The sequence below is a fragment of the Trachemys scripta genome, chromosome 2 (assembly GCF_013100865.1).
Source record: "Trachemys scripta elegans isolate TJP31775 chromosome 2, CAS_Tse_1.0, whole genome shotgun sequence".
NCBI classification, from domain to species: Eukaryota; Metazoa; Chordata; order Testudines; family Emydidae; genus Trachemys; species Trachemys scripta.
In genome coordinates, this window is record NC_048299.1 from 282,992,326 (window position 1) to 283,015,670 (window position 23,345).

A 23,345-nucleotide genomic window follows, 5' to 3' on the forward strand; every position below is an offset into this window, starting at 1 on the left:
ACACGCTGAGAGGAGTGAGTTTCATGCTTGTTTATCACTTTAGAAACATCAGTAGTATCAGTTCTGATCTCCCCTGATTTGCTGGAGTATTTTCTGTATTCGGAGGTCTCACATCTTAATTGAAAGGCTGACGATGTTGAAACCTATGAAATACATCATTTCCCCAAAATGTTCATTAGCCATTGATGGTAAACAGGCATAAACAAAAAGCATGGGGTGTTCAACCGTCTAACTAACGCTGTGCAGCTTTCACTCTCTGGACTCCTGTCATCCCATCACTTCACAACGGCTGCTTCTGCACTGGCAAACATGGGACTCGTCATTCATCACCAGTATGCGGCTGGGCAGCTTCACCAGTGGTTGCACCGTTGTAAGCTTCAGGGCACAGACAATGCTCAGGCAAGTTCAGGATTTGTTACCACTATTTCTCCAACCATACAGGTAAAAAAATATGCCAGATATTTATCTACACTTCAACTTTCATTGCTGTCAAAGCTGGCACCGCACTGGTACATATCAGTGGTGAGCTACAGGCCTCATTTTTGCCATTAAAGAGACAGCTGTAGGTTTTTTTCAGCCACCATAGAATCTTCCAGAGCAGACAAGATCTTAATTTAGAGCAGTGATCTCCAATCTTTTTATGCCCAAGATTACTTTTTGAATTTAAGGGCAACCCAGGATCTACCCCGTCCCTTCCCCGAGGCCCCGCCCCGCTTACTCCATCCCCCCCTCGCTCCGTCACTCGCTCTCCCCCACCCTCACTCACTTTCACCAGGCTGGGGCAGGGGGCTGGGGCTGAGGGATTCACAGTGTGGGAGGGGGCTCTGGGCTGAGCCTGGGGCAGGAGGCTAGGGTGCAGGAAGGGGTGAGGGGTGCAAATTCTGGGAGGGAGTTTGGGTGCACAAGGGGGCTCTGGGCTTGGGCAGAGTGTTTTGTGTGCAGGAGGGGATATGGGGTACTGGCTCTGGGAGGGGGGTTAGGACTGGGGCAAGGTGTTGGGGTGCAGGAGGGAGTATGGGGTCCTGGCTCCGGACGGGGGTGGGGGTTGGGAGGGCTCCCACTGGGGGGGCACTTACTTCAGGCGGCTCCCAATTGGTGGTGCAACAGGGCTAAGGCAGGCTCCTTGCCTGCCCTGGCCCTACTCAGGCACATTGGCACCTCCTCCCCATCCTGAACCGGTCCACCCCCGCACCCTGCCAGCCAATAGTGCACCACATGGCTACGCTGCTCCCAGAAGGGGCCAACATGCCCCTGCGGCCCCTGTGGGGGCACCGTGGCTCCATGCGCTGCCCCTTTCTGCAGCTACCGCTCCCACAGCTTCCATTGGCCACAGTTCCCCATTCCCGGCCAATGGAAGCTGCGGGGGTGGGGCTTGCAGGCAGGAGCAGCGCACAGAGACCCCAGTCTTCCCCCCATCCTCCCCCCCCCCCCCGCAGGGCCATGTTGGCCACTTCTGGGAGTGGTGTGGCGCTGTCACAGCTGGAGATCACGATCGACTGGGAGAGTCTCCAAGATCAAGCAGTTGATCACGATCGACGGGTTGTTGACCACTGATTTAGAACAAAAAAAAAAAAAGCTTTTTTGAAAAAATAAAAATTTCCTGCATTTATAGTGTATAATGAAGCAAAATGGCTCATTTAAACCCTCTGCTAATGGCAATATAGTAACTTCTGAGTTAATGTTTGGATTTTAAAGTAATTCCTATGCCTAGTTTATGACACAGAAATACTTCTGATGCTAATTTATGGAAGTAATGTGGTTCCTCTGCTCAAGCAGGGAATTAAGCAGTGGATCGTATACCATTTAAATTACGGGCATTTTGCTATTGACTGCAACAGGAGCTGAATCAGGCACTAGATGTCTAATTTTGCTGCTATTCATTCGGGAGTCCAATCCTGCAGTGTTTTAGTAATTGCAGGAAATGTTTCTGTTGTTTGTGATGTTAGTGAACACAATTGACTCATTAAGAAGATCACTTTTTTATCTTCAAACAAACAAGCAAAGAAAAATCATAGTGAAAAACAAGATTCTCTTAATAAGGGAGTCTGTGATGGAAAATCTGACCTTGGGAGTTGGGTCTACATACTAAGTCACTTCCAAAACTTAGTCTGCCTGCTAAATGCAGACCAGCTTTGCCAAAGCTTTCTTTTGCCATCCTTCTAGAGTACAGTGAGTATAACCAGTGAGTTCCTAGGATGGTGACCATCTATAACATTAGCAAACGATCTTTAGGTTTATTTAAATCATGCAATATTTCCTCAGCCACCTTCTCCCTCCTAGTTATTAGCTAGTCCCCTTTGGGATTCAACGCCCTTGCCCATCTCCTTACCTTGCAGCTACAATTTCTCTTTCATTCTTCTTCTGTGGCAGAATCTTGGGGTCGGGGGTGTGATTTGAAAATGTCATAACTTTCTGAGTAGCAGGGAACTGCCTGTTTTAGGAGCATGGTAGCAAGATGCAAGATTTCATTGCTGAGTGGCTGGTTGAATCTGACCTAAGTTGACACTGATTGGAGGAGACAGCAATGTGGCTGGGTTGATAGGACATGGGATGTGGCGTTAGGAAACTGGGATTCTATTCCTGCCTTGGCCACTGATTCACTGGGTGACTTTGAGCCAGTCACTCTCCCCATAATGATACTTAGCTCTCTGTGATCTCAAAGCACTGTACACACAGATGATACATGTGTATAAATCGGAACCATTAGAACAAATTGACTCGGCCTTGTGAGATGATTACATGGTCTCTAGTTCCTTGTGGATGGGTAACTACATCATAGGTGACACAGATTTTCATGCAAATGGGGGCAATAGAGACTGAAATACCTGCTTGTGCTCGAGAAATGGTCCCTTCAGAACAGGGAGGAAGGATTGGCAACCATTGTGTGGAACTTTGTATGGTACAAACTCTGATAAATGTAAATTCCTGGTTTACCAAAGTTTGCTTATGTCCCCCCGAGCTGTGCTACATTCTCCAGTGCACTCTGGATTTCCTAACCAAGTTTTGCAGGGACTGGCTTTAAAAGAGAGACATGCTTTGCAGAGCAGCAGTTTCACAGCTGCTGAGTATTCACTGGGGTTAGGTAACGTGAGTTATACTTTGGAAGCCAACTGGCCATTTGATTAGGAGTCGCAGGTGATCGAGGACACAATCTTCTCCCCCCCCCCCCCCCCCGCACCTCTGTGAGGGAAACAGAGGGTAACAAAGCTAGACCTCAGTCTGCTAAGACTCCAGATCTCCCCTTTTCCCCATAGGCCCAGCATCCTCCAGTAAAAGTCCCATGTCTCTTTACTTCTGGGAGCTGGCCCTTTTGGCCTTTTATCTGCACTGGACATTGGCTGCAAGTTGTGACAAAATAAACATTCATACAAGTCACTAAAGCTAATCTCCAAGTCCTGTTCCTATTTAATCTGATTGCACCTGCATGGTGCTGTGAGGAAGGTGAAAAAACCCACCAGCTACTGATTTGGCCCCAACAATAAACAATTCCCTCTTGACCTACAAAACTGGCAATCTGTCAGACCCGCAGATTCCAGAAAACACAGCTCCTGTATTACAACTACATGGAGGAAAGGTGAGGTAATGACAGTGGAGCAAGAGGCTCCAGAAGACTAGGGCAAGGGTTTAAATTGAGGTGGGGCAAGCGAGGAGCCAATCCATTCCCACCTCCCTCGGGCTGACCAATAGGAGGCAGAGAGCTGATGGGGTAGAGGGCCCATCCTTATGTCCCTCTGGCATGCATTCCCCGCACCCTTTCCTTCTACGGTGACCAGATGTCCCAATTTTATAGGGACAGTCCCAATTTTGGGGTCTTTTTCTTATATAGGCCCCTATTGCCCCCCACCCCCGTCCCGATTTTTCATATTTGTTGTCTGGTCACCATGTTTCCCTCTGTCCACCACCATGCAGTGCAGTCATGGTGTTTAGTTGTGTTTTTGTCCATAAGGTTGTTTAAGGGTTGGTCTGTTTCAAAGATATCTTTTCAGAGACCCTGCTCTTTATTTTGGGTGTGTTTTGGATGATTACAAAATCTTCACCCAACTGCAGGCAGATGTCTTTGAGTGCATAGTCATCATGAAGAAGGCAGGAGTTGGTGGGGAGAGACTGCATCTGCTTTGGTAGACTTTGGACTTCTCCTCTCTGAATTATTGGATGTAAAATTAGTTTTAAAAAATTTAGCCAGCTTTGCATGGCACTTTCTGTTTGGTCTGCGGGCCTTGCTAAAGCTAGCATGGGAGCCAGGCTAAATGACAAAGGAGTCCTAGTCTGAGTATTCAGGATCTGAAATGTTAGCCCATAAAGTTATACGGGTAAAATTCACCCCTATTCAGAGGACTAAGACAAGACCCATGGAACCACAAAATATGGCTCAAGTGGCACTTAAGTGGGACATAGTTTTTGTCTGTTTAAGATCTCCTGACTCCTAGTCCTGTGCCTGAACTACGAGAGAGATGTTAGTCATGTTGCTAAATTCACAGTTGGAAGATACTCAGATACTATGGTAATGAGGGTAGTATAAGAACCTACAGAATAGAATGAGTTTGCCTTGTGCATAAGTCTGAATTTCACCGTAATATCATGTTTGCAATTGTACTTAAACATATGGGACCTGAATTCAGTGGAGTTGCACCTGCCTACACCAGATCTGAATCTGACCCATAACGACAATGTAAAAGAGTACTATGTTGTTGATACCAGTGTAGTTTTTTTTAAAGACAGTATTATAACAGAGAGCTTTATAGGTCCATAAAAGAAATCAGCCAACTTTCCTTATCAGAACTGAAATATTAAAAAAATATGAATTCTTCATGATGTGTCAGATTTTGGTCCCTCCATTGTGTCTGAGTTTACGACTGTGTAAAATGACATCAGAATTTAACCCAGTGTTTGTGTATCTGCTTTCTAAAACATCACTGGGAAACAATGAACATACTATACTTGTATCTATACATTACCATCTTTTGATATCAGCTGCAAACACATTTCAAAAAGTTATCTGCTAGCTCTTAGTTAGGGTTGTTTTATTTTAAACCAAGTCACACTTTTAAAATAAAATGTAGGTTTAAAAAATATTTCTGAACAAGGAGGGAGTTTTATGACATTATAGCGCAAATATCCACATACCCAGGATTTGTGTATTTGCTTTTCTTAATTGTTTCTGAGCCATTACAGCTATATCCATTCAGACAGAGATAAAGCGGTCTTGGTTTCAGCTGCCGTGTAAAACAGTGCTGTGCTTGTGTTTTGATACAACTTCTAAATTCCAGCGTGGTCTACAACCCATTAAATGGTGAGATTTGGTGCCAGACAGAGCAGCTGTGACCTTACACACTTGAGCTTTCTCGAGCTACTGCAGATCACTCCTAGACAACAGAGACTGCTTAAATAATGGGGCCGCATTTTAAAAATTGTCCCATGACCTGATTTCTACAGTCTCAGGAAGGTTGAACATTAAATAAGGATGGACGTTGTTTAATAAATAGTGAATTAGGGCCCAGTCCTTCAAGACGCTGAATATTTTGAACTCTCATTGCAGTCAGCACTTTGGCACCAATTAGGATTAGCGCCTTATAGAACAGTTTAGTTAATGTCCTGAACTCTTTAGATTTATTTTCCTCCATAATGGTGTCATTGTTAGCATTGTGTACATTGTTGTTACTTGGCTTAAATGTTTACAAAGCATATAGGGGTTCTGATCAGCTTGACCTACTTAATAGAACCTTCATCACAATTCTCATTGTGTTTTGTTGTTGTTGTTGTTCAAGACACAAGCTGTCATCCTTTAACAATATTGATGAATAATTAGGAAAAGATGTTGGGTTAAAGCTATGGCTCCATTTAGCTAGTCATACCCAATCAGAAACAATTGCACTTTTGTTTGTGAAAACAAGGCGAGCAGCTGTTTGGCTTAGAAATGCTGAATACCACTTATGCGCATTACAGGCTCGATTCTGCTCCTGACTGCCTTTAAATCCCATCAATTTTGGAGACTTCTCGACACTTCAGAGGAGGGGCCCCCTGAGGAATCAACCCCTATGTGCAGAATTAGAGTTCGAGCGAGGCACTGAGTCCCCTCTACTCCCAGAGAGTTTAGGGGAAGTTCAGGGCACTCAGCACCTTGTAATGTCAGATCCTTTTTATACACTCGGCAACCTGCAGTGTCAAATTTAGTCCCCGTTGATTTTTTTAAATAAATGATTATAGTGTTATTAACCCCAGGTTCACTATGCATAGTTTTGCTTTTAGTAACTAGTTTATATGTAGACACAGGGGAAAAGCACAAAAATGCCAAAGCAAACATAAAAAGGAGGCATTCCCAACCTAAAGCATATTCTTCTTCTGTTATTGATGTCGTACTTCACCCAGACTTTCATTTCTCTTTTCATTTAACACATTTATAGTGTCTATCATAGGCCTCAAAGTGTGATATACAATAAATAATAATAGTCCTTAAAGCCAAGTATACAATTAGTGAGTTGTTGAGGAAGCTCTCCCAATGCACCTGAATCTAGATCTACTTTACCTCCTGGTGTTTCATGTTGGGACTTTTGCTGACCATGCTGTTTCAATCATTCTAAGTTATAAAGTGGGTTTTCATCTGTACATTGATTCCGCATTAGTCTTCCAAGGCAGTAGTGCCCTATCTTCCCTTATTCCACATACCTGTTTTTGGAAGACTCCCATTCTAGACTCTTACACTCTGATTCTCCAAGTACTCACACATGTTTAACTTTATGCATGCGAGTAACCCTGTTGACTTCTGTGGGATTACTTATAAGTATAACATTAAACATGGACAAAAGTATTGTAGGCTCCCGGGCTTAGTGAATATTATTACTACTTTCTAACAATGTGCTTTGAGGATTGCAGCTAGTTGTCCTCTTCTTGGTGTGCAACTTTCTAAATTGCACACCTGTTACAAAACACTTGACAAACACCAACAAATTAATTGGCACAACAACCCCTATTGGGTAGGTCAGTCCCTTTTGTAGATGGTAAGAATTGGACACACAGGAGCTCAGTGACTTGCACAGGGTCACAGAAGCTGTCCATTGCAGAGTGGAGAACAGAATTCAGATCACCTAACCCCAGGCCTTTCTTTGTTCTATTTGTCTATTTTGCCCATTCTAATTATTTGATTTAAGTGACTTTATTCATGGGATTTACAAAAGTGTTGGCCTAACTCCCCTCCCAGTGAAATCAATGGTCAAATTCCCATTTCCTCCACTTGGAGCCTTGGATGTTCAGTGCAGTTGAATGTGCGACCTTATTTTAGTTACTTTATTATGTAGCTACTTTCAGTTACTAATTTTGTCCCTCAGTCATAGAGGCCTCTGGGTTTGGAGCACCATAAAAATTAAATTGTTAGCTTTTAAAATGCAATCACTTGCTTTATTCTAAACAATCCTATGGAAAAATGTCAACTTTCACATTTAAATAGCCTGATCCCATAGTCCTTATTACAAAAACAAAAAAATACCCCTTCCGTTATTCCAAACTCCAATGAGAATTTTGTCTGAGTAAAGACTGAAGGATAGGGTGCATAGGAATTGTAATGTGGACACATCTGTTATTCCATAAATGAAGTTATTTTTCTTTACTGGAAATTGCCCCACATTTTCTAATAAGCATTTTCTGGGAACACTGTTATGACATTAAGCAAGCTTAAAGCCTCGATAGAGAATGAAAGAGAACTGCAGTTCTCTGGAGAGCGAATCCTGTGTTTTATGCAAGAACTGGATCCTTGCCTACTCCCACACCACCCACTCTACAGCCAATTACACATTTGCTAGGGATATTTACAGAGCTGAACACACAGCTGCAGTTGATTCTGTTTTATTGCAGTAAACTCAGATATGTTGAAAAGGATGTTGCTCATATTTAAACCTTTGGATCATGTACAGTAGTAGTCAAAATGTGATGTTCCAGCCCTCATTGTACTAATACAACAGGGATTTCATGAAGCACGTTTGAGGGATCCAAAATGCTAAGTTGCCAGGTGGCTTTTAGGACCTCTGATTTTATCTCCTTCCTTCTTCCAATATGACAATGTAAAGATTAATAGGATGGAAGCAGGTCACCCCAGAACTGTTTGTGTTTCCCTTTATTTCGAGGGGGCAAACATACATCTTTCCTTGGATCTTCTCTGACAGTATCTCAATTCAGAGTACTTGTGAATACGGTTATTTGTTCAACATGGGATGAATTATTTCAGGAACTTTGTTACTAGTTGGACAACTGAAGGTATGAACATTTTCACATACAAGATCATAAATTAGATTCTGTACATTACACTTCTTAAAAGGAAAAATAATAAACAAACAAAAAGTGTGTTCGTTACTGCTCCTCTATGACATTTAATGATTACCTTAAATTGGATGGGGAGTATTTTAAAAAAAATCGTTTTAACATTTTTGGATTAAAACTTGATTTCCATCCTTTTCTTGGGGGACCCTGACCAGTTCTTTGGAGGGTCTGGATCTCACAACAGGAAGCTGGAATGAGCGGAGGTTCTCTCTGGCCTCAAATAAGCAGCGAGCGGATACCAAGTTTTACAGTAGAACCTCAGAGTTACAAACACCAGAGTTACGAACTGACCAGTCAACCACACACCTCACTTGGAACCGGAAGTACACAATCAAGCAGCAGCAGAGAGAGACAAACAAACAAAAAAGCAAATACAGCACAGTACTGTGTTAAAGATAAACTACTAACAAAAAAATAAAAGAAAAGTTAAGTCAATGTTCAATTGTCAACTTTTGAAGGAACAAAAGAACAACCATAACGTTTTGTTCAGAGTTGTGAACTACCTTCATTCCGGAGGTGTTCGTAACTCTGAGGTTCTACTGTACAAATGTTTCTTTAAATTTTTACCAGCTGAACATCCTCTTCCCCTCAGTTGAAAGCTGAGAGAACTGCAGTTCAGGTTTCATCCTCATGTGAAGTCACCATCCAAGTCTTCCAAATATCTTGCCTGCAGCAAAAAGTGAGAAGTCAGGACCTGATATTTTTAACATAAAAGTAAACAAAAAAATTATAGCACTGTTATACATAACAAGGGACAATACAAGGTGACAACTTTTTTCATGTGCTTTGCAGTTCATCTTCAAGATTTTAACACTTACAAATAACAAGCTGTGCTCTTGTTTAAAGTATCTAGGATCTGGGTATAGCCTGGGGATGAAATCCTTGCCCTATTCAAGACAATAGGAGTTTTGCTACTGACATCAATGGAGCCAGAATTTCACCCCTGGTATTTTCATTTTTTTAAAGTGGTGACATATGACAGCAGAATAAGGCCTAATTCTGAACTGGTTAGTGGTTTTTTTCACTTTGCTAACATGTAAATCTGAAAAGGCTTGACACCTATCACTGCCACATCTACTTTATTTTTTAAATTATATGTGCAGTTGTGGTACCAACCCATTCACAGCAAGATTCTGGTTCATGAATTAAACATAAGCTATTATTATTTATTATTTGTATTATCATAGTGCCTACAAGTCCAGCATTGGACCAGGAGTCCTGGGTTTGCCAACCCTCCAGGATTGTCCTGTAGTCTCCAGGAATTAAAGGATTACTCTTTAATCATGTCATGTGATGAAACCTCCAGGAATACGCCCATCCAAAATTGGCAACCCTAACCAGGACCCCACTGTGCTAGGTGCTGTAGAAACTTAGAACAAAAAGGATGTCTCTGTCCCAAAGAACTTACAAAAGCATAGTTCCATTTTCTCCTTCAGCAGAAACAAGTTCAGATGGCTTGGGTGGTTTCAGGGGATACTTCTGTCTCTAGCGTTGGGTGCTTAACACTATTTGGAAGGATTTTGGAGAACTGAAAATACCTGAACTCTATCCAGCACTATATCCAGCTGTTTTCAGAAATTATCAATTGATGAAGTATCCCCTGAAACCCAATAATCCATTTGAATTTGGTTTTGCTCTGGAAGAAAACTGAATCATACTTGTGGCAACTTCATGAACTAGAAATTTGCTGTTAATTGGGTGGCAGCACAACTGCACAGATAATGAGTATGGGTGAAATCCTGGCACTGTTGAAGTCAGTAATGACTTCACTGGGCCCAGGATTCACACTGTATCATTGCATAAAAAAGGGAAGAAGGAGAATCTGGGGAACTACAGACCAGTCAGCCTCACCTCATTCCTTGGAAAAATCATGGAGCAGGTCCTCAAGGAATCCATTTTGAAGCACTTGGAGGAGGAAGGTGATCAGGAACAGTCAACATGGATTCACCAAGGGCAAGTCATGCCTGACCAACCTGATTGCCTTCTATGATGAGATAATTGGCTCTGTGGATATGGGGAAAACAAAGCTTTTGATATGGTCTCCCACAGTATTCTTGCCAGCAACTTAAAAAGGTATGGATTGGATGAATGGACTAGAAGATGGATAGAAAGCTGTCTAGATCGTCAGGCTCAACGGGTAGTAATCAACGGCTCAATGTCTAGTTGACAGCCAGCATCAAGCGGAGTGCCCTAGGGGTCAGTCCTGGGGCTGGTTTTGTTCAGCAAGTTCACGGATAACACTAAGCTGGGGGGAGAGGTAGATACACTGGAGGGTAGGGATAGGGTCCAGAGTGACCTAGACAAATTGGAGGATTGGGCTAAAAGAAATCTGATGAGGTTCAACAAGGACAAGTGCAGAGTCCTGCACTTAGGACGGAAGAATCCCATGCACTGCTACAGGCTAGGGACCGACTGGCTAAGCGGCAGTTCTGCAGAAAAGGACCTGGGGATTACAATGGACGAGAAGTTGGATATGAGTCAACAGTGTGCCCTTGTTGCCAAGAAGGCTAATAGTATTTGATATTGGGCTGCATTAGTAGGAGTATTGCCAGCAGATCGAGGGAAGTGATTATTCCGTTCTATTCAGCACTGGCAAGGTCACTTCTGGTGTATTGCATCCAGTTTTCGGCCCCCCACTACAGAAAGGATATGGAAAAATTGGAGAGAGTCCAGCGGAGAGCAACGAAAATGATTAGGGGGCTGGGGCACATGACTTATGAGGAGAGGCTGAGGGAACTGGGCTTATTTAGTCTGCAGAAGAGAAGAGTGAGGGGGGATTTGATAGCAGACTTCAACTACCTGAAGGGGGCTTCCAAAGAGGATGGAGCTTGGCTGTTCTTAGTGGTGGCAGATGACAGAACAAGGAGTAATGGTCTCAAGTTGCAGTGGGGGAGGTCTAAGTTGGATATTAGGAAAAACTATTTCACTAGGAGGGTGGTGAAGCACTGGAATGGGTTACCTAGGGAAGTGGTGGAATCTCCATCCTTAGAGGTTTTTAAGGCCCGGCTTGACAAAGCCCTGGCGGGAATGATTTAGTTGGTGTTGGTCCTGTTCTGAGCAGGGGGTTGGACTAGATGACCTCCTGAGATCTCTTCCAACCCTAATCTTCTATGATTCTATGATAAATATATTTTTTAAAATAAAAAGTGATCTGCTGTTTTGTATCTGTTAAAACTGCACTTTTGGTACGGTATGGAGTATTGCATCCAGTTTTCATCCCTGCTTTAATGCTCTTTTCTTCACTGACCTCACTAATATTTGCATTCAGGCATCTATAAAATTAAGTGCTTCTTTGGGATAGTTCCAGTGAAATTTTGCAATATTCACTTATGCCAAGTGTTGCTGCAGGAATTCCTAGTATTTTATTATATTTCAAGACTTTCTCTCAAACTTAAAACATTGTGCATACTAAAATCAAAGAAACACTGTTACGAACCGTTTTGTAAAGGGAAGGAAGGCTAATGTTAATTGTAAAATCAATACAAGAATGTTATTTTAAGAACTAAATGTTTATTCGTAAACGGTATTCATAGAATATTAGTGAATACTCAGATTATCAGTAGGCAGATGGCCAGTAAGAATGACTATTATTTATTTAATAGTTTTTAAAAGTTCTGAGTGAAATCCTACCCTCCAAACAGTCTCCGATCCAAACTAAAATTTCAGCCTCTCCTTCTGAGATCTCCATATGGATGTCTAGCCATCAGTTGAAGCTAAACTCATGGCTAAAACAGAGCTCTTAGTCTTCCCCCCAAGCCCTCCCCACTACCTCCGTTGCTGCCCCTCACACTTGGGAGGAACTCCCCATAAAAACCTTCCAAGCTACCTCATTAACCTTCTTCAGAACCTTCCTTAAAACTCTCCTTTGCCATCATGCCTACAAAGCACTTGATAATGGTTAGGTTTGCTGAGACCACTGCCTGTCATGCTGACCAATGTTGTCTCACTGTTTCCTTGTGCTCGTCCATCTGTCTGTCTGTATCCCTCTGGTGTCTCTTGTGTTATATGTGTAACCTCTCTGGGGCAGGGTCTTTTTGTTCTATGTACAGTGCCTAGCATAATGGGGGCCTGTTATATAACTAGCATCCCAGGCACTGTGGTAATACTGTAATTAATAGTAACAATAGAACTCAATGGCAAAACTCCCATTGACTACAATGAGGTCAGGATTTCACAATAAAATTTTTGACTCTGCCTGCTCATTGTGCACACAGCTATTCTGTGGAACCATGTGTTCCTGTCACTGTTACTCTCACCTCATCCTCGCCTGCACTGTTTCCTCTCTTACACTGTTAGACTAGGGTTGCCAACCCTCCAGGATTGGCCTGGAGTCTCCAGGAATTAAAGATTAATCTTTAATTAAAGATTATTAGGGCTGTCGATTAATCACAGTTAACTCATGCGATTAACTCAAAAAAATTAATCGCAATTAAAAAAATTTATTGTGATTAATTGCACTGTTAAACAATAGAATACCAATTGAAATTTATTAAATATTTTGGATGTTTTTCTACATTTTCAAATATATCAATTTCAGTTACAACACAGAATACAACGTGTACAGTGCTCACTTTATATTATTTTTTATTACAAATATTTGCATGGTAAAAATGATAAAAGAAATAGTATTTTTTAATTCACCTCATACAAGTACTGTAGTGCAAGCTCTTTATCATGAAAGTGCAACTTAAATATATAGGGTTTTTAGTTACATAACTGCACTCAAAAACAAAACAATGTAAAACTTTACAGCCTATAAGTCCAATCAGTCCTACTTCTTGTTCAGCCAATCGCTAAGACAGACAAGTTTGTTTACATTTATGGGAGAAAATGCTGCCCACTTCTTAATTACAGTATCACCTGAAAGTGTGAACAGGCATTCACCTGGCACTGGTGTAGCCAGCACTGCAAGGTATTTACATGCCAGATATGCTAAACGTTTGTATGCCTCTTCATGCTTCAGCTATCGTTCCAGAGGACATGCTTCCATGCTGATGATGCTTTTTAAAAAATAATGTGTTAATTATATTTGTAACTGAATTGCTTGGGGGAGAATTGTATTCTCCTGCTTTGTTTTACCCGCATTCTGCCATATATTTCATGTTATAGCAGTCTCGGATGATGATCCAGAACACTTTCACTACAAATTTGACAAAATGCAAAGAAGGTACCAATGTGAGATTTCTAAAGCATTCGACCCAAGATTTAAGAATCTGAAGTGCCTTCCAAAATCTGAGAGGGACGGGGTGTGGAGCATGCTTTCAGAAGTCTTAAAAGAGCAACACTCCGATGAGGAAACCACAGAACCAAAACCACCAAAAAAGAAAATCAACTGTACAAGAGTTTGCCAGGGCTTGACCCTCTCTGGGGCGGTGGGGAGCCACACCGGTGAGCTTGGGAAATTCGTCCGGCCGTGGGGTCTCCCTCGGCAGCTCTTGCTGTAACCGGAAGAACACGGTAAGCCCGGCCCTGCTCAGGGTGGGCAATAATGCTATGTCAGGAGCTCAGTTCCTCAGTCAGGACTGAGCAACAAATGAGTACAAAGTATTAAGCCCGGGCCCTAGGTCAGGGCGGGGTGACAAACGCTGTGTCAGGAGCTCAGGCCCTCACTCAGGGCTGAGCAACAATAGTAGGCCCCAAGCCTCAAAAGGACTGGGAGAGGGGGAGACTGCCACCCACGGGTTGGGTGGCAGGGGGGATGCAGGCCCTCCCACTCCACTGCGTCCCAGCCTGGGGCCCTAGCAGCGGCAGAAGTGGGGATTCTGGCCGCAACATACTGACATAGGCTCTGGCAGTGCTGCAGCCAGACTGGGGTCGGCTGCCCCCGGGCTACTTCCACACTCCCTCTCGGGGCCTACCTGGGTCCTGGTGTCGGCCTCTGGGGGATCCAGGACCATGGGTTCGTCAGGGCAGGGATTGATCAGCAGGTCCAGCGGCTCCTCCAGATAGCGGGCGCAGGGCAGGTCCGGCAGCTCCTCCGGATAGCGGGCGCAGGGCAGGTCCAGCGGCTCCTCCGGATAGCGGGCGCAGGGCAGGTCCAGCGGCTCCTCCGGATAGCGGGCGCAGGGCAGGTCCGGCAGCTCCTCCGGATAGCGGGCGCAGGGCAGGCCCAGCCAGTCCTGGCGGCCGTCTTGGGCCGTGGGGTCTTCCCAGTCATGAGCTAGGCTGGAGACGTCTGGTCACTCTGGCGGCTGGGGCCTGACTGAGCTGTGAGGGCGAGCTTTTATACTTCCGGGTCGCCGCCTGACCCTCTGAGGGGTGGACTCAGAGCTCCCTAGCTCCGCCCACTCCGGCCTCCGGATGGGCTCTTCCCCCTCCGGGGTGGCAGGGAGCCACACCGCCTCACTACATCAACCTTCTGCTGGTGGCATTTGACTCAGATGATGAAAATGAACATGCGTCGGTCCGCACTGCTTTGGATCGTTATCGAGCAGAACCCATCATCAGCATGTACGCATGTCCTCTGGAATGGTGGTTGAAGCATCAAGAGACATATGACCCTTTGGCACATCTGGCATGTAAATATCTTGCGACATCGGTTACAACAGTGCCATGAGAATGTCTCGTCTCACTTTCAGGTGACATTGTAAACAAGAAACAGGCAGCATTATCTTCTGCACATGTAAACCAACTAGTTTGTCTGAGCGATTGGCTGAACAAGAAGTAGGACTGATTGGACTTGTAGGCTCTAAAGTTTTACATTGTTTTATTTTTAAATGCAGGGTTTTTTGGTACATAATTCTACATTTGTAAGTTCAACTTTCATGATAAAGAGATGTAACTACAATACTTGTATGAGGTGAATTGAAAAATAATATTTCTTTTGTTTTTTACAGTACAAATATTTGTAATAAAAATAAATATAAAGTGAGCACTGTACACTTTGTATACTGTGTTTTTATTGAAATCAATATATTTGAAAATGTAGAAAACATCCAAAATATTTAAATAAATGGTATTCTATTATTATTTAACAGCGCGATTAATCACGATTAATGTTTTTAATTGTGCGATTAATCGTGATTAATTTTTTAAATTGCTTGACAGCCCTAAAGATTACGTCATGTGATTAAATCTCCAGGAATATGTCCAACCAAAATGGGCAACCCTATGTTACACCCACCTATCACATCTTGTCTTAGGCCCAGTCCTGTAACCTACATCACACATGCAGACCCCTTGAGCTTGCATGGAGTATTATTGAAGTCCACAGGGCTTCATGCTGGCACAGGTGTCTGCCAACATAGATCCAGTTGCAGGATCAGGGCCATAGGGTTATAAAATCTTTGGGACGGGGATTACTGTGTATTTGAATAATAGTTAGCACAGTGATGCCTGAGTTCCAATTGAGTTCTCTTGGCACTACTTAAATATATATGTTATTTTTATTATGATAATGACTTTGCAATTGAATAGAATATATTTTAATGCTTTAAAATTTTTCATGGAGATTCTTAAATCAGCAAAGCAAATCTAAGCTGGTAACTTTGAATTAGCAGGACACTGCAAAGCTCTGCAGTTTGTCCCTGTAACACCCCACACTTGTAAACTTAAAGAAATTTTAAATGAAGCAAGAGAGAGCATTTTCACCATTCTGTTATTTAATTTTTCACTATTCTATTACAGTAATTTACACTTCACTGCTTAGATATTATAATCTCTCCACTGGTTATGCATGCATGCTAGCAAAATGGTGGCTCTTTGTTCTATATCCAGTCATTCCTTGAAGTTCCAGGAAGCGTGACACTAAAATCTCATCTCATCTCAGGTTCCCTAAAGATCTATATGAGGAACTTTAACTTCAGTTTATTATCCATCATATTAATCTATGGAAACTAAGAGAATTTTGCATATTTATGGTACAGTCATCTAACAGCTGTAGTTGCAAGCTGAAGATATGTGAGGATTGTTATTATTTTTTGTAATATTAAATCATAGTTTGTAACCCAGGCTCCCTAAGACAACACATAAAATAAGTAGGAAGGTCCTGTCTCTTTCATTTTGTAATTCCTGTCAAGACAGCAATACAGTACATTAGCTATTTGTGTGCAGGATTAACAGTAAGTAAAACAAATGAGACCATACCACATGAGTATATAAGTAAATTCATGAGTATATAAGAACGGTCACACTGGTCCATCTAGTCCGATATCCTATCTTCTGACAGTGGCCAATGCCAGGTGCCCAGAGGGAATGAACAGAACAGGTAATCATTAAGTGATCGATCCCGTTGCCCATTCCCAGCTTCTGGTAAACAGAGGCTAGGGACACCATCCCTGCCCATCTTGGCTAATAGCCACTGATGGATCTATCTTCCATGAATTTATCTAGTTCTTTTTTGAATCCTGTTATGGTCTTGGCCTTCGCAACATCGTCTGGCAAAAAGTTCCAGAGGTTGACTGTGCGCTATGTGAAGAAATACTTCATTTCGTTTGTCGTAAACCTGCTGTATATTAATTTTGTTTGGTGACCCCCTAGTTCTTGTATTATGAGAAGGAGTAAATTCCTTATTTACTTTTACTTTTTCCATTTGATGTTTCATTTCCATTTGATGCATGTTAGCATTTGAAGACTACATTGCACAGGAAATATTTTAAAATGAATAAACCTTACTGATAAATTGTACTTTAGAGTATACAGCAGTAAAACAAATGTCAGTCATTCAGCCTCCAAAGATTGCATTAAGCCAACAGAGACCATGTTATTTCTGTAACTGTTTTAAATCAACAGGAATATTATACTGAAGCCAGAACTATAATCCAGTAAAATTTGATATAATCTTGTTGGGGGGCTTGAGAGAGAGATCACTTTTTCATCTTTAGACAAAGTCAAAATCTGTATTGTATATATTTTAAATGATAGTTAAGAAATAGCTTTGGGTGGGCTGATACGGTACCCATTTCAGCCAAGTTTCTTAAACTGAAAAGGGCTTATCTACATGAACATTTAGTTTGTGGCAACCTGGGGTATGAATCTACCTCAACTAGCTTACTATGCACTAACTGTCCTGTGAACTCTGTTGACACACACTAGCAGTTAGTTAGCGCACTTTGATCTACCCTGATTTGAAATGGGACTAGATTAAAGCACACTTACAAACTGTTAGTGCATGTCATCAGGGTCCGCAGGGACAGTCAGTACTCGGCAGGCTAGTGCAGAGTAGATTGCCATAAACTAAATGTTTGTGTAGACCACTTTAACTATGTGGTTCTGTGTTGTACTATGCTGGTATAGTTAAAGTAGCACAACTCCCCAGTATGGATGCACTTATACCAGTATAAATGAGCTTATGTTATAGCTTACTCCCATATGGGAAAGGAAATAAACTATACTGGCATAAGGCACCTTTATACTGGTATAACTGCATGCACATTAGCAGTTGTACTGTTATTATTTTGGTTAAAATCGCATCCCTAACTGCCATAGTTATACTCGTGCAAGATCTTTATGTCCACCAGGCCTAATATGACAAGTGAGAAATCTAGCAAGCAAAGTGCTAGCCCGTTTGTTAAGCCCCTTGTCAGCAACTGTCATGCAATATTTCAGCCAACATTTCAGAAATTGAACAACAATATTTTTTAGAAACTGGATGACAGCAGAATAATAGCCCCCTTGTTGCAAAATGGTTCAGTTCCCCCCTAGGAGCTTTTCCCCCTTCTCCTTAGTTTCTTTAATAAAAAATGAACGCAGTGGTCTTGTCCATGCTGTGACTTCTTGACAAAGCACATACCCTCTAGGCATTTTATCATCAAAACTCTAATAGAATCATCATCCCACTTTGCTGACTGTCCAGGCTACCAGCAAGGCTGAATCCCAGGAGTCCCCAACCTGGAATACACTGAAGAGATTGGGGGGGGGTGAGATAGGGAGAGAGACCTAGCTGACCGTTAGAGACATCTGCTGCTATTCCTGTAATGGCACACAGGGTCTGAGGAGTGAAGATAAAATCACAGGGGCCATACTGTTCATCAGATTTGAGAGCTTTTTAACAAACGGCCTTGACTCATCCATAATTTTTCTTAAACCTGACATGACAAAACAACCGCCCCAATAATACTTTGGTTTTTTATAGAACCTTTCAGTGAATAATATAAAAATACCGTACAAACATGAATGAAACTTCACACCAGCCCCATGAGATCCCCATTTTGCAGAAAGGGATATTGAGGCACGGAAGTTAAGAACCTTAGCTAAAGTCACAAAGAATCAGTGGCAGAAACAGTAATATAAACTAGGTACCCTATTTCCCAGTTCTCTGTTCTAACCATTATATCACATTGCCTCCCTAAACCACAACAGATTAGAATATAAACATCTTTCACAGTTAAAGTGGGTTTAATGTGCACTCATTATCAGTTACGAATAAGGTAAATTCACGACAAAAGTATCCTTTTCATGAAACATTTCTGTGACAATTATTTTACTTGCAGTAAAAAAAAAAAAGTAATGCCATACCTTTAAAAAACATTGATACAAAAACTACAAACATTGTAACTTTATAGAATACTTTGATTAGACTCAGAGGGGGCTGCATTTCACTGGGGAATGAATAACATTGTCTTTTTCTTCCAATCCACTGTTCTGGCCTTTTTAGCATGAATGGCATGGCCTCCTCCTTTCTGCGTGATTCTAACTTTTTTAAGTGCTAAATAAATCAGGTCAAATATTTTGTATCCAAACATTGTTTGTCAGAACGTGACCATTTTTCACTGAAAATGTTCATTTCATTTGATTTAAAAATAAATTCATTTGAAACTGACAATGTTTCACTTCCTAAAATTGGTCAGTTTTTTGATGAAAATCTGAAAAATATTTTCAGGAAATTGAGAAAAAATGAGTTTTTCTATAAAATGTCCTGCAAAAAAAAAAAAACATAATAATCATAACTGGCACTTTCTGACTAACTCTAGTGCTAAGTGACTTTAACTCCCATTCATTATAGGCACTTAGCATCTCACAGACTTGGACTCTTAGGGTGAAATCCTTGCCATTGACTTCAGTGGGATTAGGATTTCACTTTTAGGCCCTGATTCTATGCCCTTAGGCAAATACGTATGCATGTGTTTAATTTGACTATTATTAGTGCTATTGATTTCAACAGCACTAATCAGGCTTTAGACTGTAGACTGTTTGGGTTCAGAATCTTATTGGCCTATAGATTTGTAAAGCACCATGTGAATCATGGTATTGTAGGAAAAATTGAATGATACAGTGAGAGCAGTTAAAAATTCCACAGTTTTGAACGATCCTGCTGTTTCCAGTGATATTCCTGACATCTGTAATTGGAAATTAACCTTTAAGTGATGGAATCCTTCAAAACTATAGAACTCTTATGTGTGCCAAATGTAGCTCTTGTCTGTTTTCATACCCAAAAAAATTATTCCTACAGACAAAAAGGCCCAGGAAGAGAGAAGCATTAAGCATTACATCTTACCATTCTGGTTTGCCTTGGCTGGTTCTGGTCAGGTTCAGTATCCAACACCATAGTGTCTAAATGCCCGAGTCTCCATAATTATCAGAATTGAGCTGATTCCTGCTATCCTCTGTTATTTCTCCATTGACTCTCTAGTGTAGGGCCTGATCTAAAGCCCACAGAAGTCAATGGAAAGACTCAATGAGTTTTGGATCAGGTTCTTAGATACTTAGCATCTAGTTGAATAGTCAATCAGGAGCCTGCCTCATTACCTATCCCTTTTCATCTTTTCAGACATAAGAAGCAAGTGGGTTAAACAGGGAATTAACCCCTTGCATATTGGTGTATTTGAATTCTTTCAGTGAGGTATTATTATTATTTTATTTTCCATTTATTTATTTATTAGTTATTTATTGGCAGGGTATCAGCAGATGTGAAAAAATGTATGAATTTTAGTTCCACTGGAGAAATGAACTGATTGAGTAGAATACAGTGTCCGTATTGCAGCATCTGCTACCACAAAGAGAAGCCTAAGTCCACCGCAATTGTAATACATCCCTTCTCTTTTCTCTGTAGGTCTGTCAGTTTGTGGTTTCTGTGAATGGACTCAATGTTCTCCATGTGGACTACAGGACCGTGAGCAATCTCATTCTGACTGGCCCTCGAACTATTGTCATGGAAGTGATGGAGGAATTAGACTCCTGAGAAGGAAATTTCCTCACTGGAAGCTGTGAATAGAAATAGAAGAACCAATGCAAAGCCAGACAACACAAGGGGGCAAAACCTTGCCTTGTCTAACTAGATTATTCTGCCTTTCAGGTGCTTTCCCCTTCAGTTTAACAATAGTAGCTGTGATTCATATGCTAAGAAGTGAACAGTATATATCAGCATGTTATCATTTAGGACCCGATCCTGCAAACTGTTCTGCTGAAGACAAGGACCAGGTCTTTAGTTGTCAATCCAGCTGTATCTGTTGGGATGGTATCCTACTTAAAAGGCTACACGTAACTTCCCTTGCCGTTCAACCATGTGATCACAATACTTGAAAAGAGGAATGTTTGGTAAGGACTTTCTATATGGTTGGCATGGCATATGAATGTTAGCGTACTCCCCCCGATGTAATCTAGACGTGTCCGAAGTGCGTCCCCAGGAGAGTAGCTGCCTGCTACTGCTCCCTCTCTATAATCATAGAGCAAAGAGAAAGGTGATCAACTTCAGACGTTTATAGTCAGTGAATTCAAACAAGTAGCAGACAACATTAGAATTCATAGATATGAAAAAACGTGTGCGCCTTTCTGTGGAATGCACTGAATTACCAGAGATGGGTAGTCCTATAAAAACCTGCAGCAATTGTTCTATGAAGGAAAATACAAGAGCACACAAATGTTATGGATGTGTGCATTAATTTTTCATTTTGAACATATGGCCTTTGAAAACCAGACCTCTTATCTAGGTGTCCAAGTACAGATTTAGGAGCCCAAGTTTGAAAATTTTGGTCTATATACCTTCTGTCTAAACTACATGTGGCTCTTAGTCTCCTGGTAACTTGTCGATGTGGTTCTTTTCACAAAGTCTGGATATCCCTGATATCAGAAGAATGATAATATTTTAGAGAGCTGAAGTCAGAGAATCACAATGTTAGCATTAGCATTGAAATATTTAGTAGCTCTGATATGGTACAGTACACTTCAAATTGAAGCAATGCACTTGAATGTGTCTTTGATTATCAGCATTTTCAAATCATTAAATGCTTGAAAACTACAGATGTGTCACATAATTTACATCTGATGCAATTATTAATAACACATTATATTTAACTGACTCTTCCTCACTTTAAAACCAAGCAGGAATTTTTGTTGATGAACTTGTGAAAAAATATTTTTAAAATGTATATTTGAATGATATACTTTACTGAATCTAAATTGCTTCTCAACTCTGTGATATCTGGGGTGCCATAGGTCTCAAACTGAGATTAATTGTATGTATACAGTCTTGTTCACAAAACATAACTATGTATATCTATAGATTGTAGGCATTCTGGTACTGTTCAGTTTATATGCAGTAATACTTTTTAAATTAAAAAAAATGAATGCTTGACCTTCAGTGCGAGAATACCTAAAAGCATTAACTACCTATTTTTGGTATTTTTCCCTACTAAGAGTATTGACTATGTTTATATTAAGGAATTGGCCTCATCACACATTCTTCTTGCAATATGATTTTCACTCACTCAGATATTTGCACAGGCTTGATCAAAGGAATAATAAGACTTTGAGATTATATGACTTTGCAACATCATAAGTGAAATTGTATGTTTGCTTATTTTTTAAGCATAGCAAAAAGACTGTATTTTATGACTGACTCACAATCAAAATTCCTCATAATTCCTTCATGTTTACCAGTGCAAGAAGATCTTAAATGCAGCTGAGAATACTATCCCTATACTAACCCTGTATAAAAGCCTTGTGTTTGAGGGATTCTTTTAACATGTCACTTTGTATCACATTTGCTTATACCTTCTATTAACATAGCTGAAGAATGCTTGTACACATCTAGCACCTTCATCAGACCTCACTAATGTATTGCTAGTTCCATAATACTAAGTGCAACTAAAATAAATAGATTGCCGCAAAAGGGTTCAAATACACTAAAATTTCCATACTGCATAATATTATGTGATATGGCATTAGTGTAGAGCATTTAGGGCTTTGGTCAGCTTCAAATGAACTTGATTAAAAGGAGTAGGATGAAGTCCCAGGCAAGTTACTAATATGATATAATGGCTGCAATTCAGCGTATATAGGAAGGGTAATGCTTCCCCAAATACTTCTAATTTGTTATATTCTTTATCTCTCTTTAAATCTAACTTCTAAATATTAGGATGGGTTAACTATTAAAATATGAAGGGTTCTTTTACAGACAATGACTAGCATTTTGTTAATATCAGCATGGCACTTGTATTTTATGTCCTTTGATGTAGTTAATATGCTGCTACCACTTCCCTGTATCCTCCAGGCAATTATGAAACTGGGTCAGAATTTAGCTTGATAATGAAATACAGAGAGCTCTTGAGACCTTAGTAAGAAGTGAATGCAGTGAAGAGGAAAGGGAGCTTTGTGCATATCATTATAGAATACAGCATTTTGATTCATGAGATACATTCGTTTCTGTTGCAATTTGAATGTCATTACTTGCCTGCCATTTAATGGCAATTTCCATATTGTTTTCTAAGCTTGATTTGTGATCCAGCTTTGAATAACTTCTTTCCCTCTTCTTTGTTTCTGAGATGTTTAAAATTATCTACATATTTGAGCTGTGCAATTTCTTAAAGCTATTTGTGAGATTTTTAAAATTATAACTATATGTATCATCTCAGATTAGAATGTTATCTAGCTACACACTGTGATGTGTTTCAAATCGCACTCCCCGTCAGTTCCTGGCCTATGCTGGGGAAGCTAATGATCCAACCAGCAGAACAAATTCAGTGATGAATCCTGGTCACGTGCCACCTGAGGCACATTGCGCAATTGCACATACACTAAGAAAAAGACTCACACTGAGGCCTGGTCTACACTGGAGGGGGGGGGGGCGGGATCGATCTAAGGCTAGGTCTATACTACCCGCC

At 41.1% G+C, this 23,345-nt stretch overlaps 1 protein-coding gene across 4 annotated transcripts in view; it reads left to right on the forward strand.

Annotated features, from left to right (window-relative positions):
* The window catches only part of LOC117873919 (DEP domain-containing mTOR-interacting protein), a 110,756-nt gene extending 87,478 nt beyond the window's left edge, over window positions 1–23,278 (forward strand). For all 4 annotated transcript variants that reach the window (XM_034763819.1, XM_034763818.1, XM_034763821.1 and 1 more), the window contains exon 10: window positions 20,297–23,278. In XM_034763819.1, the coding sequence (XP_034619710.1) occupies window positions 20,297–20,425 (129 nt within the window). In that variant the 3' untranslated portion in view covers window positions 20,426–23,278. The remainder of the gene's footprint in view (window positions 1–20,296) is intronic.
* Window positions 23,279–23,345: the final 67 nt, after the last annotated feature.